The sequence below is a fragment of the Elgaria multicarinata genome, chromosome 13 (assembly GCF_023053635.1).
Source record: "Elgaria multicarinata webbii isolate HBS135686 ecotype San Diego chromosome 13, rElgMul1.1.pri, whole genome shotgun sequence".
Taxonomy (NCBI): Eukaryota; Metazoa; Chordata; class Lepidosauria; order Squamata; family Anguidae; genus Elgaria; species Elgaria multicarinata.
This window is the reverse complement of record NC_086183.1, coordinates 32,634,108-32,646,605: the sequence shown is the minus strand read 5'-3', so window position 1 is coordinate 32,646,605 and position 12,498 is coordinate 32,634,108. Positions and strand designations below refer to the sequence as shown.

The 12,498-nt window shown below is 48.6% G+C and overlaps 1 protein-coding gene across 1 annotated transcript; it reads left to right on the top strand.

The window, feature by feature from the left end:
- Nucleotides 1–1,213: 1,213 nt before the first annotated feature.
- LOC134408185 (NTPase KAP family P-loop domain-containing protein 1-like) lies at nucleotides 1,214–8,643 on the top strand. The gene is made up of 4 exons (XM_063140335.1): nucleotides 1,214–1,232; nucleotides 2,541–2,672; nucleotides 4,728–6,511; nucleotides 8,332–8,643. Exons 1-4 carry the CDS (start codon nucleotides 1,214–1,216, stop codon nucleotides 8,641–8,643), a joined length of 2,247 nt encoding a protein of 748 aa, XP_062996405.1.
- The last annotated feature ends 3,855 nt before the right edge of the window (nucleotides 8,644–12,498 follow it).

The following is a 12,498-nucleotide window of genomic DNA, read 5'->3' as shown; positions in this document are numbered from 1 at the left end:
ATGCTTACATCTGTGTAAGCTTTAAAGATAAAGACACCAAAATTGGCACAGTAATAGATATTAGGGAGCGCTTTAAGCATACCAAATTTGAATTGAATTGGGTCATCCGTTGATTTTTTAATGTTTTTTTACATTTCCCCCCTTAAACTCGCTTCCTGGTATGCAAAGGACTGCTGTCGCCTGGTAGGAAAAACGACAACAACCGTGAAAGCTTAGCGCTACGGGGATAATCTGAGGGAAGCAGGTACGTGGGATGAAGCTTGCTAATGACTGGCATTAACGATTGAAAGGCATCGTACAGCTATACTGTCTTTTTCTCAGTAAGAAAATTTTCACAGTAAGAAAATAACAGGAGCTGCAGGGAAACACAGGAAGATTCTGAATGGAAGACAAGGATGTCTGAGCCCCCTTGCAAAATTCTATGGATGAGGCAGGGCTCTGGCACTGTAGAAACCTTGCCTGGAAGCCCCCTCCCCGGTGGAATGGTAGCCACTCAGAATGGTTCCTCCGCAGGGGATCCTGTCCAATGCTCCGGTATCTATCACAATGGTCCTCAGGAAACCCTGGTCTGCTCCCTGGCTGTAAGCAAGAGGAATCACGGAGAACGATCCCCCATCCTTTTCTTCTGCTGAACGGGTGTTGCAGGGGTCGCACAAGCTAATTTGTGTGTGTGTGTTTTAATAAAATCATCCCACAATTCTCTGACTAAAGCTGCACAGTGCTGGGAGGCCGAGAGGCAGGCAGCTGAGAGTAGCGGCAGCATTTTCTTCTTCTCCATTGGTATTTGGCTTGCTCAAAATGCACCTTCTGCTAAGGCTGAGTTACTAGCTGTAGTAGCTGAAATAAGCTGGTCTTTTGGCTCCGTGCCTTTTGCCCTTCCTACCACTGGATTCTGCCCACCCCGTCCCCGGAGAATTTCTCCAAAGAAGAATCCAGACTTGGGCTGAAAAAGGTTCAACACCTGTGACTTAAACCTATATGCCATTGGTTTTTAAATATATATTTTAAATATCAAGCAGGCCTCAGCTGGATCCTGAACTTCCTACACGTTTTCAAACCAGCCATCCTCCTTGCGTCTGGCACTTTACTACGGATGTTCCTAGCTCTGAATGTTCAGGATTTTTCCTGGGGCACATCCCTGTTCTCTTTCTCTCCTCAGTTACCAGCATCTGTGGATCTTCAACCTGTTACTACTTTGTGGCTCGCAGCCACCATGCTGTCCTTGACCAGAGGTAACCAGCATAACTTTGCTTTAGAGCAGCCTTCCTCAACCTGGGGCGCTCCAGATGTGTTGGACTACAACTCCCAGAATGCCCCAGTCAGCAGGCCAACACATCTGGAGCGCCCCAGGTTGAGGAAGGCTGCTTTAGAGGGTGCATCAGCCATCCCCGATCCATGCTGTACTACCACCCCTGTAATCCCTAGCCAATATGGTGAACATCTGGAATGAAGCTGATGGGAGCTGTAGTCTAAACATCTGGAGGGCACCAGATTGAGGAAGACGGGGACGTACCGTAAAGGTTCAGTGGTTATTATCTTAGGGCTGCAGCCCAAGAAGGTAACCTCTGATTACATAGACAAGGACGTCCACGGGTCCTTATATTACCAAGCAGGCACCAATCCATATGCTAACAATTGCTAGCTGTCTGACACCGATAAGGGTGCAATCCTCATGTTACACAGCTGCCTAATTTCCTGTGTTTGCTTTACAGTTTTATCTTGCTAGGGAGACGAGGAAGGTTTCTTCGCCTCACCTGTGTTGGAATTCCTGGCGTCCCCTGGTTGAAGAAGCCCATCATAATGGTACCAGGGAGAGAGGCACACTATTCTGTGTCCACATAGAAACACAACCAAGCACATAGGTGGCCACTCTAAGTCCTGATCATAGATGTACGGCTAGAGTGCCCCTTTCTGATCTCCACTGCCCCTGTTTTCCTAGAGGAGTCCCTTCAAACCTGGCACCCTCCAAATGTCTTGAACTACACATCTCATCTTTTGGATATTGTCTGTTTTTGTTTGTATTTCAGCTTTTTATGGTTTTAAATTTTGTATATTTCTTTTTAATATTCATGGCTTTTAACTTTTGTAAACAGCCCAGAGAGCTTCGGCTGTGGGGTGGTATATAAATGTAAATCATCATTATCATCATCATCATCATCATCATCATCATCTTTTGGGACCACACCTCCCAAAAGGCCGTGCTGGCTGAGAATGATGGGAGATGTAGTCCAATACATCTGGAGGGCGCCAGGTTGGGAAAGATTGTCCTAGAGAGTGCATGGCAGCTGTCCAGAATTCTGGATAAGGAAAAAAAAACACAGGGCAGGTAAGGAGGTGGAATCTGGGGTATGTAGTTCCTTAAAGAATTGTAGGTAGTATGTGTACCACAGAGAAGTAACCAGTGTGAATACTAGTGCATATTTGCAAATTCTCTCCTGAACTAAATGGAGAAAACCTTGTGGCATTCCGGCGCTACGTGCCTCCAACTGGTCTGATGTGAGATTTCTCTTTCCTTTCTGCCAATGCCATTCCTGTTGCAGAATTCCAGAACAAGGATGACGCCTACTGCTTTTCCTTAGCGAAGGCCCTTTACTGTGTCTCCACTCCCGTGACGGTTGGGTTTTACGCACCGTGGGGACACTGCAAAAACTTCCTCTTGCGCCGGATCCAAGGTGAGCGCTCCTCCTTTATCGTGATGGCTGGTGGAAGGACTGTGGTCCGTCACGCAATGCACACTCCATCTAAGGCAGCCTTCCTCAACCTGGGGCGCTCCAGATGTGTTGGACTACAACTCCCAGAATGCCCATAAAGAAAGTCTTTATGGCTTTCTTAAATTCTGGAAGACTGGTAAGTTGACGAATCTCTCCCGGCAAACCATTCCACAAAGTGGGAGCGGCAGAAGAAAAGGTCCTCTGGGTAATAGTTGTCAGCCTTGTTTTTGCTGGCTGGAGGAAATCCTTCCCTGAGGACCTGAGTGTGCGGGGCGGATTGTACGGGAGAAGGCGATCGCGCAGGTAGCCTGGACCCAAAGCATGTAGGGCTTTAAAGGTGATAACCAACACTTTATACTTCACCCGGAAACTAATTGGCAGCCTGGAAACTATGGGCCGGGACGGCAAAAATTTCCAGAAATGCTTATGTAAAATAAACGTGAATTCACCGATTTGCACCATTTATTCTGCGTTTCCTTGGCACAGAACTTGAGTTTCACGGTTGCAACATGTGGGCTCCTTTATTTGCCACACCCTTTGTCTTCCCCGCCTTCGTCTGCCACCCTTCCTCCAAGGAGCTGCCTTTTAGCACCACAGCCACCCCGTGAGGTGGACAGAGCTGAGGGATAATGATTTGCTCAAAGCTGCCTAATTAGCTTCATGACTGATCAAGAATTTGGGCTTTGGTTTCTCCAGTCTAACCCTTCACCCGTGAGCAGGGCCGGTGCCAGGCTTTTTTGCGCCCTAGGCAAGGTGAGCTGCTTTCACCCCTACCCCCCACCCCACCGTATCCCCACACACCCCAGGTAGGCGGAGACAGGTTACCTGTCCCTCGCCCGAAGTCCTCCTGGCTTGGTGGGACGCTGCGGTGGGGTGGGCGGGCTGCTCCATTTCCATCCATTCGTTGCCGCCCCCCACAGCATCCCGGCTTGGCTTCGGCTGGGAGCGCCCAGCCAAAGCCAAGCCGGGAAGCTGGGGGAGGGCGGTCAGATGGCTCCATGTTCTGACGTCCGGCGTGCACTGGAAGTCAGAACGTGGAGCCGCCCGCCCCCGCCCCCCAGTGTCCCTGGTTGGCTTCGGCTGTTGGGCAGGCACCCAGTTGAAGCCAAGCCAGGGACGCTGGGTGTGGGGGCGGAAGGCTTTGGAACGGCGCACCCAGAAGCTGCCCTCACTCGGCCAGAGTGGCTCTGGGAGTGGGAGGGCGACTTCCAGGTGCGCTGTTTGGGGCCCCCTTACCTTGGCGCTCTAGGCGGCCGCCTAACTGGCCTCTATGGCAGCGCCAGCCCTGCCCGTGAGCGCCGCTAGACAGGAAAGCAAATGAAACACGAGGCCTTCACAAAACAGGACTCCCAACTTGACTTAGCCCAACTTGGCACCCTCTGGATGTGTTGACTGCAGCTCCCATAATTCCCAGAGGCGCCCAATCAATCCACATGCGAAACAGGACGCTGGATTAGATGAGCCTTTGGTCTGCTCCTTTGATATTCTTACGGCCCCAACGCACAACTTTCGAACTGTGATATCAGCAGTGTGGTGCATTTTCATCCTTTATCTCATCTCTTCATTTATTTTTCCTGGAGAAGGATGAGGGAAACGGGACAAACGTCCTCCTCTTTTGATCCGCCCCAGAACCTTGACATCCAATTTAACAGCCTGGTCTAATAATATTTTATTAAAACGTCTACAAAAGAAAATCATTTTTTTAAATTATTGATTTATTTGTAACATTTATGTCCTGCCTTTCCTTTAAGGTGGCTGACATGATCCTTCTCTCCATTTTATCCTCCCAACAGCCCTGTGAGGTAGACTAGGCTTAGAGTCAGTGACTGGCCCAAAGTCACCCAGTGAGCTTCATGGCCGAATGGGGACTAGAACCCTGCTCTCCCGACTCCCAGTCCAACCCTCTAACCACTACACCACACAAGTTGGAGGAGAGCCAAGCATTGTACAATAGACAGAAATCAAGACAGGCCCTGCCTAGATTCTCTGGTCTAATTCTTCTCCTCTCCATCGCAGACTACATGCGTCTCCAGTCGTGGAAAAAAGACCAACAGGAATTCCAGCAGACCGGCTTGAAACAGCGAGGGGCTTCCGGTTGGGACCTGGTTTCTGTCGTCCTCCTCATGATCTTCTACCGGCCTGTCCTGACGCCCCAACACAGGCAGAGAAAGAACGTGCAGCACATCTTCATCCATTTCAGCGCCTGGGAATATGCTGGAAGCGACCAGCTCTGGGCAGGCCTCATCACTGCCCTGTGCGAAGGCATTGAGAGCCACTTCGGCCTTGTCCCAATGAGCGTCTACCGAGCCGTGGGCAGGAAATGTGGCATTGTTGAAGCCCCTCTCCGTAAGGAATGGATCAGCAAGAAATACCTCTGCCTGCCCTTGTGGGCCGCTGCCCTTCTGGTGACTGTGGCGGCCATTGGGGTTGCTGTCCTCATCTTTCTTTTCGGCATCCCCATCGGCAACGCTTCTGGGGATGCCATTGCAATTGTCGAGGGCCTCGGGGCGACGGCCGTCGGAATCACTGCAGCAGCGGCCATCAGGATGGGCATCATGGTGGCTCGGAACGTCGTCGTCACCCAGAAGGCCCAGCTGGAGAGGCAGATGAACCGGACGGACCTCAGTGCCCAGCTGGGCTTCATGAGCAACGTGAAGAGGGAGGTCAAGATCATCACCAAGTTTCTCCAGTTCATGGAGATCTTCCAACGGAGGAAACTCCGGGTGGTGTTGGAGATCACCAGCTTGGACCACTGTAGTCCTGACAAAGTGGTGGGTGTCCTGGATGCCATGAACATCCTCCTCTCAGACGATGAGGCACCTTTCATCTCCATCCTCGTGGCTGACCCGAGCGTAATCGTGGACTGCGTGGAGAGCTCCCTGTACATGAAAGGCATGGCCAACAACGGCTACGAATTCTTGAACCGTATCATCACTCTTCCTTTTTCAGTCCCCAAGATGGACAGTTACACCAAGCTGCAGCTGATAAGGTGCCTCGTAGACTGCCAGGAGGAGCAGGAGAAAAGTCTCGAAGAGGAGGAGAGGGTGGGAGGGGGTGCCCAGCAGGAGAACCAGGCAAGTCGGTGCCTTTGCCCAAATTCTGCTGATCAGAGCACACTCGACAGAGCTGGAGATGTTTCCCAGGTGCCGTTGGTCGTCGTAAGTCCTAGGAAGGAAGAGCCGTTGAGAAGAAGATGCGGGAAAGGCTTCAAGGCCAAAGACCTGATCCAGGAGGCTTTTGAATTCCTCTTGGATGACAGCATGAAGGAGTACATGACGGGCAACATGGTGCAAATGAAACGCGTCATCAACACCATCGCCGTCACCGTCAGGCTCATGGCGACGGAGGTCCCGCGAGGCAAACTTTGCCCACGGAAGGTGACGGCCTGGGTGCTGCTGGCCAACCAGTGGCCTTGCCGGCTGAGCTGGATCCTGCAGTGCATCGAGGACGACGAGCAGATGGGCCGCCTGGGCATGTGCCGAGGGTGCCGGCTCGCTCCCGACCAGTTCCTGTGGGAGGTGTACGACAAGTACGCGGAGGAGCTCGACATGATCAGGCCTCAGCTGGAGAAGCTGTTGGAGCTGGACGGGGACCCCGAGCTCTTCCACAGCTTCCTTTCTCAACGGTTCCAGGTGGAGGACGCCAACTTCTTCCTGCCCTACACCGTCAACTTGGACTCCTCCTTGAAGAGGCACATGGAGCTGCTGCGGGGCAGCCGCCGGCTGAAGCGGCCCAAGAAGGTCCACGGCCTCTCCAAGAGCCTCCTGCTGGGAATGTCAGTGGACGAGGTCTGCAGTGAGGTAAGGTCGGGGGGGGGGGGCTGCCACGACCCAGGCTCTGAACACCAGGCCTCACGTCCGCCACCACTTCTTATGGGGCGACCCAGGCTCTGAACACCAGACCCGGCCGAGGCTACTCCCTGCTCAAGCCAAGCACCACCGCTTGATACGCCTGAGGCGAGGGATAAAAACCCACCTTCCTCCAAACTATGTGGAGAAAGGGGTTTAAAATGGAGAATGGATTTTACTATATATAAAATAAAACACTGTGAGTTATATGTGCTGAGGTGAATGATTGTCAGAGTGGGTGTTAAATAAGTAAACTTTAGATGATAAATGCCAAACAGACACGTGGGATTTTTGTGGTAGTTTGAAAACAAAACAATCAAAATTTATTTTCAAAAGTACACAAGCTTTGTTTCCAATAACAACATTTAAAAACCTTTTTGAAACCTTTCATACAATCCAGTCACTCCTTCACATTCGCGCTTTCCTTTTTCTCACACAGTCAATCTTGAACTTTCTTTATTCTCAGTATTGATTAATATACATCCACTACGTGCACACCACACTCCAAAGACACCACTCACTACACTGACCCTCCAATTTCCCAGAACTTAAGTACCCTAAACACAGAGAGCACTAAAGACTCTAAGAGTACCTAAAAGTCCCCCACAATCCCCTCTGTCCTTCCCTTATATATCACTCTTCCCCGCTCCCAAGACATTCTAACTCTACCCATTCAGGCCAGCATTCTAAAAACCACAGACTTACACACTGCAGACATACATTTGGGAACTGACTTGTGGGGTGTAACGCCACAGCAGGGCAACTGCAGGGAGTCCGGGGACCGTTTTCCTCGCGCGAGTCCCCGTTGGGCGCTGCGCTCCGCGGGGTGCCCACAGAAAACAGCGCCGTTTTCCTGCCCAACCTCGACAGCAAACTGCTACGGTGCACTGCAAGGTTCAAATTTACCTCAGAACGAACTTATTTATTATTTCATTTATGCCGCATCTTTATTCCTCTTGCAAGGAACTCAACTCGGCTTATATAGTGCCCCTCTTCCTCTCCATTGTATCCTCACAACAACCCTGTGACGTAGGTTAGGGTGAGAGTCAGTGACTGGGCCAAAGACACACGGTGAGCTTCATGGCCGAGTGGGGACTAGAACCCAGATCTCTTGAGTCCCAGTCCAGCACTCTAACCACTACACCAGACTGGCTGTTTTAAGCCTTTTAGCAATTTTTAAGCCAATTTTTTTTGTGTCGCATGGTAGCTGTGTGTGTGTGTGTGTGTGTGTGTGTGTGTGTGTGTGTGTGGCATAGTGGGAGTGGGGTAAGAGCTGCATGTGGCCTGTTGGCCATGGCCCCACCACACCCCCAGATGTAGGTGAACAGAGCTTTTTATTGGTTTGTCGTTCGATTCAATGTCCGGGGCTCTCGGCCTGGCATGGAATCTTCCGCGTTCACTTATGGTGGCTTTTATGACAGGATCACTGCCAAATTGACCGTTGCACAACTGGTTGCATGAGCGGAATGTGCAGCAGGGCTGACCAATGGGTTGCACAAAAGTTATGCCAACTGATTGCACGTCAGGTTACACACAGCCGCAACTGTCATTGGATTATCCTCTTCTGCGTAGTCGAGGATCTAGTTGCCACTAGCGTAACATCATTCGCCCTAACGGAATGGCGTTGTTGGACGCTGCCCCTGGATTAGTGACTGAGTCATGCTGAGGTCATAAAAATACTCCGTTCACCGCCTCGCTGGGGCTACAGGTGGCTGGCTCTCCATTGGGTGAGAGCCATGATGGGATGGGTCTTGCTGTTTTCTCTTTTGCAGATGGTCAAACTCGGTTTGAAAGAGGAGAACGCCCAGCGCTACACAGAGAGGTTGCGGGAGCACAATTTGGACGGACGGGCCCTGGTCTACAGCAACAGAAGTGAAATCAAGGACGCCCTTGGCATGAGCCTTGGGGAATGGATGAACTTCAGCACGTATTTCCTCGGATCTGTGCCCCCGCAGGGCTCCTTCCCCTCCACAGCATTCCCAGCACCCATCTTCGCTGAGAAGAATTGGTTAGGCCTGCAGGAGAACACGCCGAGAGGAAGCAGGTTGTCAATGAACATTTCCAAGGAAAATCTTCACAGATAAACCAGCAGCGCTGGAGAGATCCGTTGGAATGGTTAAGAGAACATGAAGCAAGAACTGGACTTGCTGCCTTAATATATATATATATATATATATTTCTTCCAGTGGTGGATTCAGTCCAGTAATGGAGACGGATGCGGTGAGGTCTCAACCTCTCAAAATGAAGCATGAGCAATTCTGCTGCTCCTCAAAAGACACCTTGGAAACGCCTCTAAGCCAACAAGCCCCAGATCGCGCGTGTGATTTATTTGCGTGTACTTCGCATAAAATGCTGTCTATTTCATCCAGGGGTGCAGAACGTTTTGGAGAATTTCCTGGAAACCATATTCCAGTGATGGGCGGGGCTAAGGCAGAAGGGGCGGGTTCCCAAAAATAAAATAAAAATGCCAAAAACACCGACTTAATTTAATTTAAAGTTCTTCCTGCCAGTGGCTAAAGCCCTCGGAGAAGCATTTCGAGGTTTCATAGTGGGGGAAGGGAACTGCACAAAACCTGGGAAATCACCAAAGGGTGAAGGTGGTTTTGGGAAAGGGCCAGGAGAAAGGGCTTCTGGGAAAGCTCAGCTGGCTGGATTTGGGAGGGATAAAACCAATAAGTGGGGAAATAGCGAAGAGGAAATGGATTTCCACCCAAGTAACAGCCGGATCTTATCTTTCCAGGAATGGGGGGATCAACCAGTCTTTGTTAGTGTTCTTCATCCAAGCAGTCCTACAGCTAGTCCTAGGTGCAACCTAAGACCATCACAACGCCTGGAAGAGCCTGATTTGAATGTCTGCAACCCCTTCCCATATTGTAAGGCGACCCTATGAAAAGAAGGACCGGGCTCCTGTATCTTTAACAGTTGTGATGAAGAGGGAATTTCAGCAAGGTGTCATTTGTATGCATGCAGCACCTGGTGAAATTCCCTCTTCATCGCAACAGTTAAAGCTGCAGGAGCTATACTAGAGTGCCCAGATACAAAAGAGGGCAGGGCTCCTGCCTACAAATGAGACCTGTTCAAATTCCCTCTTCATCACAACTGTTAAGGATACAAGAGCCCGGTCCTCCTTTTCAGAGGGTCACCTTCCTATACTGCATCTTGCGACTGTGGCAAAATGCTGACTCCATGGTTTCAACATCAGCCAGACGTTCTCCCGTGCTTTGCCTCTACCATGCTCCTTTGCCAGTGTAATAATGAGCAGTGACCTGCATTCCCACCCGCCCGAGAGCAGTAAAACTTCAGTGAAATTATTCACGGGGAGCAGCTGTAAAATTTACAAGGCTTTCAGAGCAACCATTTCAGCCTTGAGACACACTAGTATTATTTGGAGAACTTGTCATGCGGTATAATAGCTCAACGTTTTATTGTCCGGGTGAGGAGGGGCCGATTTTCAATCGCTCAAGAGTTGTATGAAGCTATTGACCTAGCTTAAAGATTTTCAGCGTAGAACAACATTAACTAAATGACAAATCTAACTATCCTGACGACAACTGTACAATAAATCACCATTAATTATAAATACAATGTCACTGAGCTTCTCTGCATGAGCGATTTATTGCACGCTCATAATTAGCCACCCACAGAAGTTAATGGGTCCATTACATGACACCGACTATCACACCTACTGCCTCCCCCCTGTATCTAAAATAATCGCAGGCTGCATGCACCTCCTAGCCTCAAGTGTGTTCACTGCTGCCTTGCATTACTGCTGACTATTTTGCTGCTGCCACTGAATTTTGGTGACGTGCAGTAGCAGCAAGGTTGCAGCCCCTGGGGCTCTGAAGCCCATCAACATGCCCACAGTGAAACCACAGGGGCAGGTTGTTGGGAGGGATGGGTTGAGGTGTCATGAGCGTAAGGAGCACACGAATGTCCTTCAGCTCTATCTCTCCTTTTCATCAAATGAAGGAAGCACTGACTATCCTGAACCTGAGCTTGGCCTTGGCGATGGGCTGGGTGAGGACCAACAAACGGAGACTCTCTCCAGACAAGATGGAGGTAGGGTGACCCTATGAAAAGGAGGACAGGGCTCCTGTACCTTTAACAGTAATGTAGCAAAGGGAATTTCAGCAGGTGTCAATTGAAGAGGGTGAAATTCCCTCTTCATCACAACCGTTAAAACTGCAGAAGCCCTGCCCTCTTTTGTATCTGGCCACTCTACTATAGCTAGTGTAGCTTGAACTGTTGTGATGAAGAGGGAATTTTACCCTCTTCAATTGACACCCCACTGGAGACAAATTTCATATGGAATTGGACAACTATCCCAGAAGATCAAAAATGTTAGATCATCATCATCATTTTCCCTAAAGTTTTACCTTGACAATCATGATGCTTTCCTAATATCTGAGTTTAAAACAGGCTTTTTTTTCTTCTGACACCATAGACATATTTCTGGTTATGGAATATTTTACCACTTCAGGGGGTCATAAAAAGTTCCCCAAACATATCTGTGTATATTTTTTATGCGCGTTGGACAAGGTCCAAACAGATTTAAAGTGCAGGTTTTTCAATTTTCTTTTACTTCCTCTTTGTTGAAAAGACAGAAAAGAAGAACTTATCTTGCAACTCTGTTTTCTCTGCCTTCCACAAAAAATAGGAAGTGAACAAACAATTTTAAAGCCATTGCAACTTAATAAACCCACAATTAGAGTAATTCACGTGGAATAAAATCCTTACTTTTTAATGGAAATATTTGATCTTATCAAAAAATTTGTTTAAATTTGTTTTAAAGCACTGGAATAGTTCGTTTTTGGTTTGGGTTTTTGGACCATTGAAGGACAGGTTTCTTTTGCATATGCTCAGAGGCACTATCTTCCTTACTTCCTTTTTCTTTAGGTGTCCCTTCTTTCACTGCCAAAATTGCATCTCAGAAAAAGGGAAGGATTAAGGATTAAGGTGTGGTAACCAACTGACACTCTTCTCAACCAGCAGATTATGATTATTTATTTCCCCTGCCTTAGAGAGAAACAATCCAATGAATAAAATCCTATTCATGCCAGAGTATCAAGCCAAATTTGCTCAGGTAAGCAATTCCCTCTCTTCTTACCTGTTTTCTACAATATATATTTTAAAAGTAATATTAATTAACTATTATATATCTATACTGCCCAATAGCTGAAGCTCTCTGGGCAGTTCACAACCATTAAAACCATAAAATACAAGATGATAAAATGCAATATAAATGTTTGCAAGTTTAAAACGACAGTATAAAAATAATAAAAATAATAACCAAATAGTAGCTATCACCATTCTAAGATTTAAAATACAATACCAACTAAATTTGCCCTTTTGGTGGTCTGTAGCTGTTACAGATGTCATGTTAACTTTATTTTATTTTATTTTATTTTGTAAAAAATAATAATCAGCACCCATGTTTCAGGGGTCAAGGTGTGTGTGTGTGTGTGTGTGTGTGTGTGTGTGAAATCACTCTTCAAATACTTAAAAGGTTGTCACACAGCGGAGGCCCAGGATCTCTTCTCGATCCTCCCAGAGTGCAGGACACGGAATCATGGGCTCAAGTGACAGGAAGCCAGATTCCAGATGGACATCAGGAAAAACTTCCTGACTGTTAGAGCAGTACGACAATGGAACCAGTGACCTTGGGAGATTGTGGGCTCTCCCACCCTAGAGGCCTTCAAGAGGCAGCTGGACAAGCATCTGTCAGGGATGCTTTAGGGTAGATTCCTGCATTGAGCAGGGGGTTGGACTTGATGGCCTTGTAGGCCCCTTCCAACTCTGCTATTCTATGATTCTATGATCTCTAGTAGCTCCAGTGAATTCCGCCCTTGGTTGGTCCAGCTGAGCCACTATTAAAAGCAGTCCAGAAGCAAGCAAGCTGGCACAATCCTTTGCTGTATGCTACTTATGGAACTCCAGGA

Excerpts from the sequence above, each read along its gene's own strand:
- LOC134408185 (XM_063140335.1), top strand. Across the intron at positions 2,673-4,727 it reads CCTCTTGCGCCGGATCCAAG|ACTACATGCGTCTCCAGTCG; the intron begins GTGAGCGCTCCT and ends TCTCCATCGCAG. Across the intron at positions 6,512-8,331 it reads TGGACGAGGTCTGCAGTGAG|ATGGTCAAACTCGGTTTGAA; the intron begins GTAAGGTCGGGG and ends TCTCTTTTGCAG.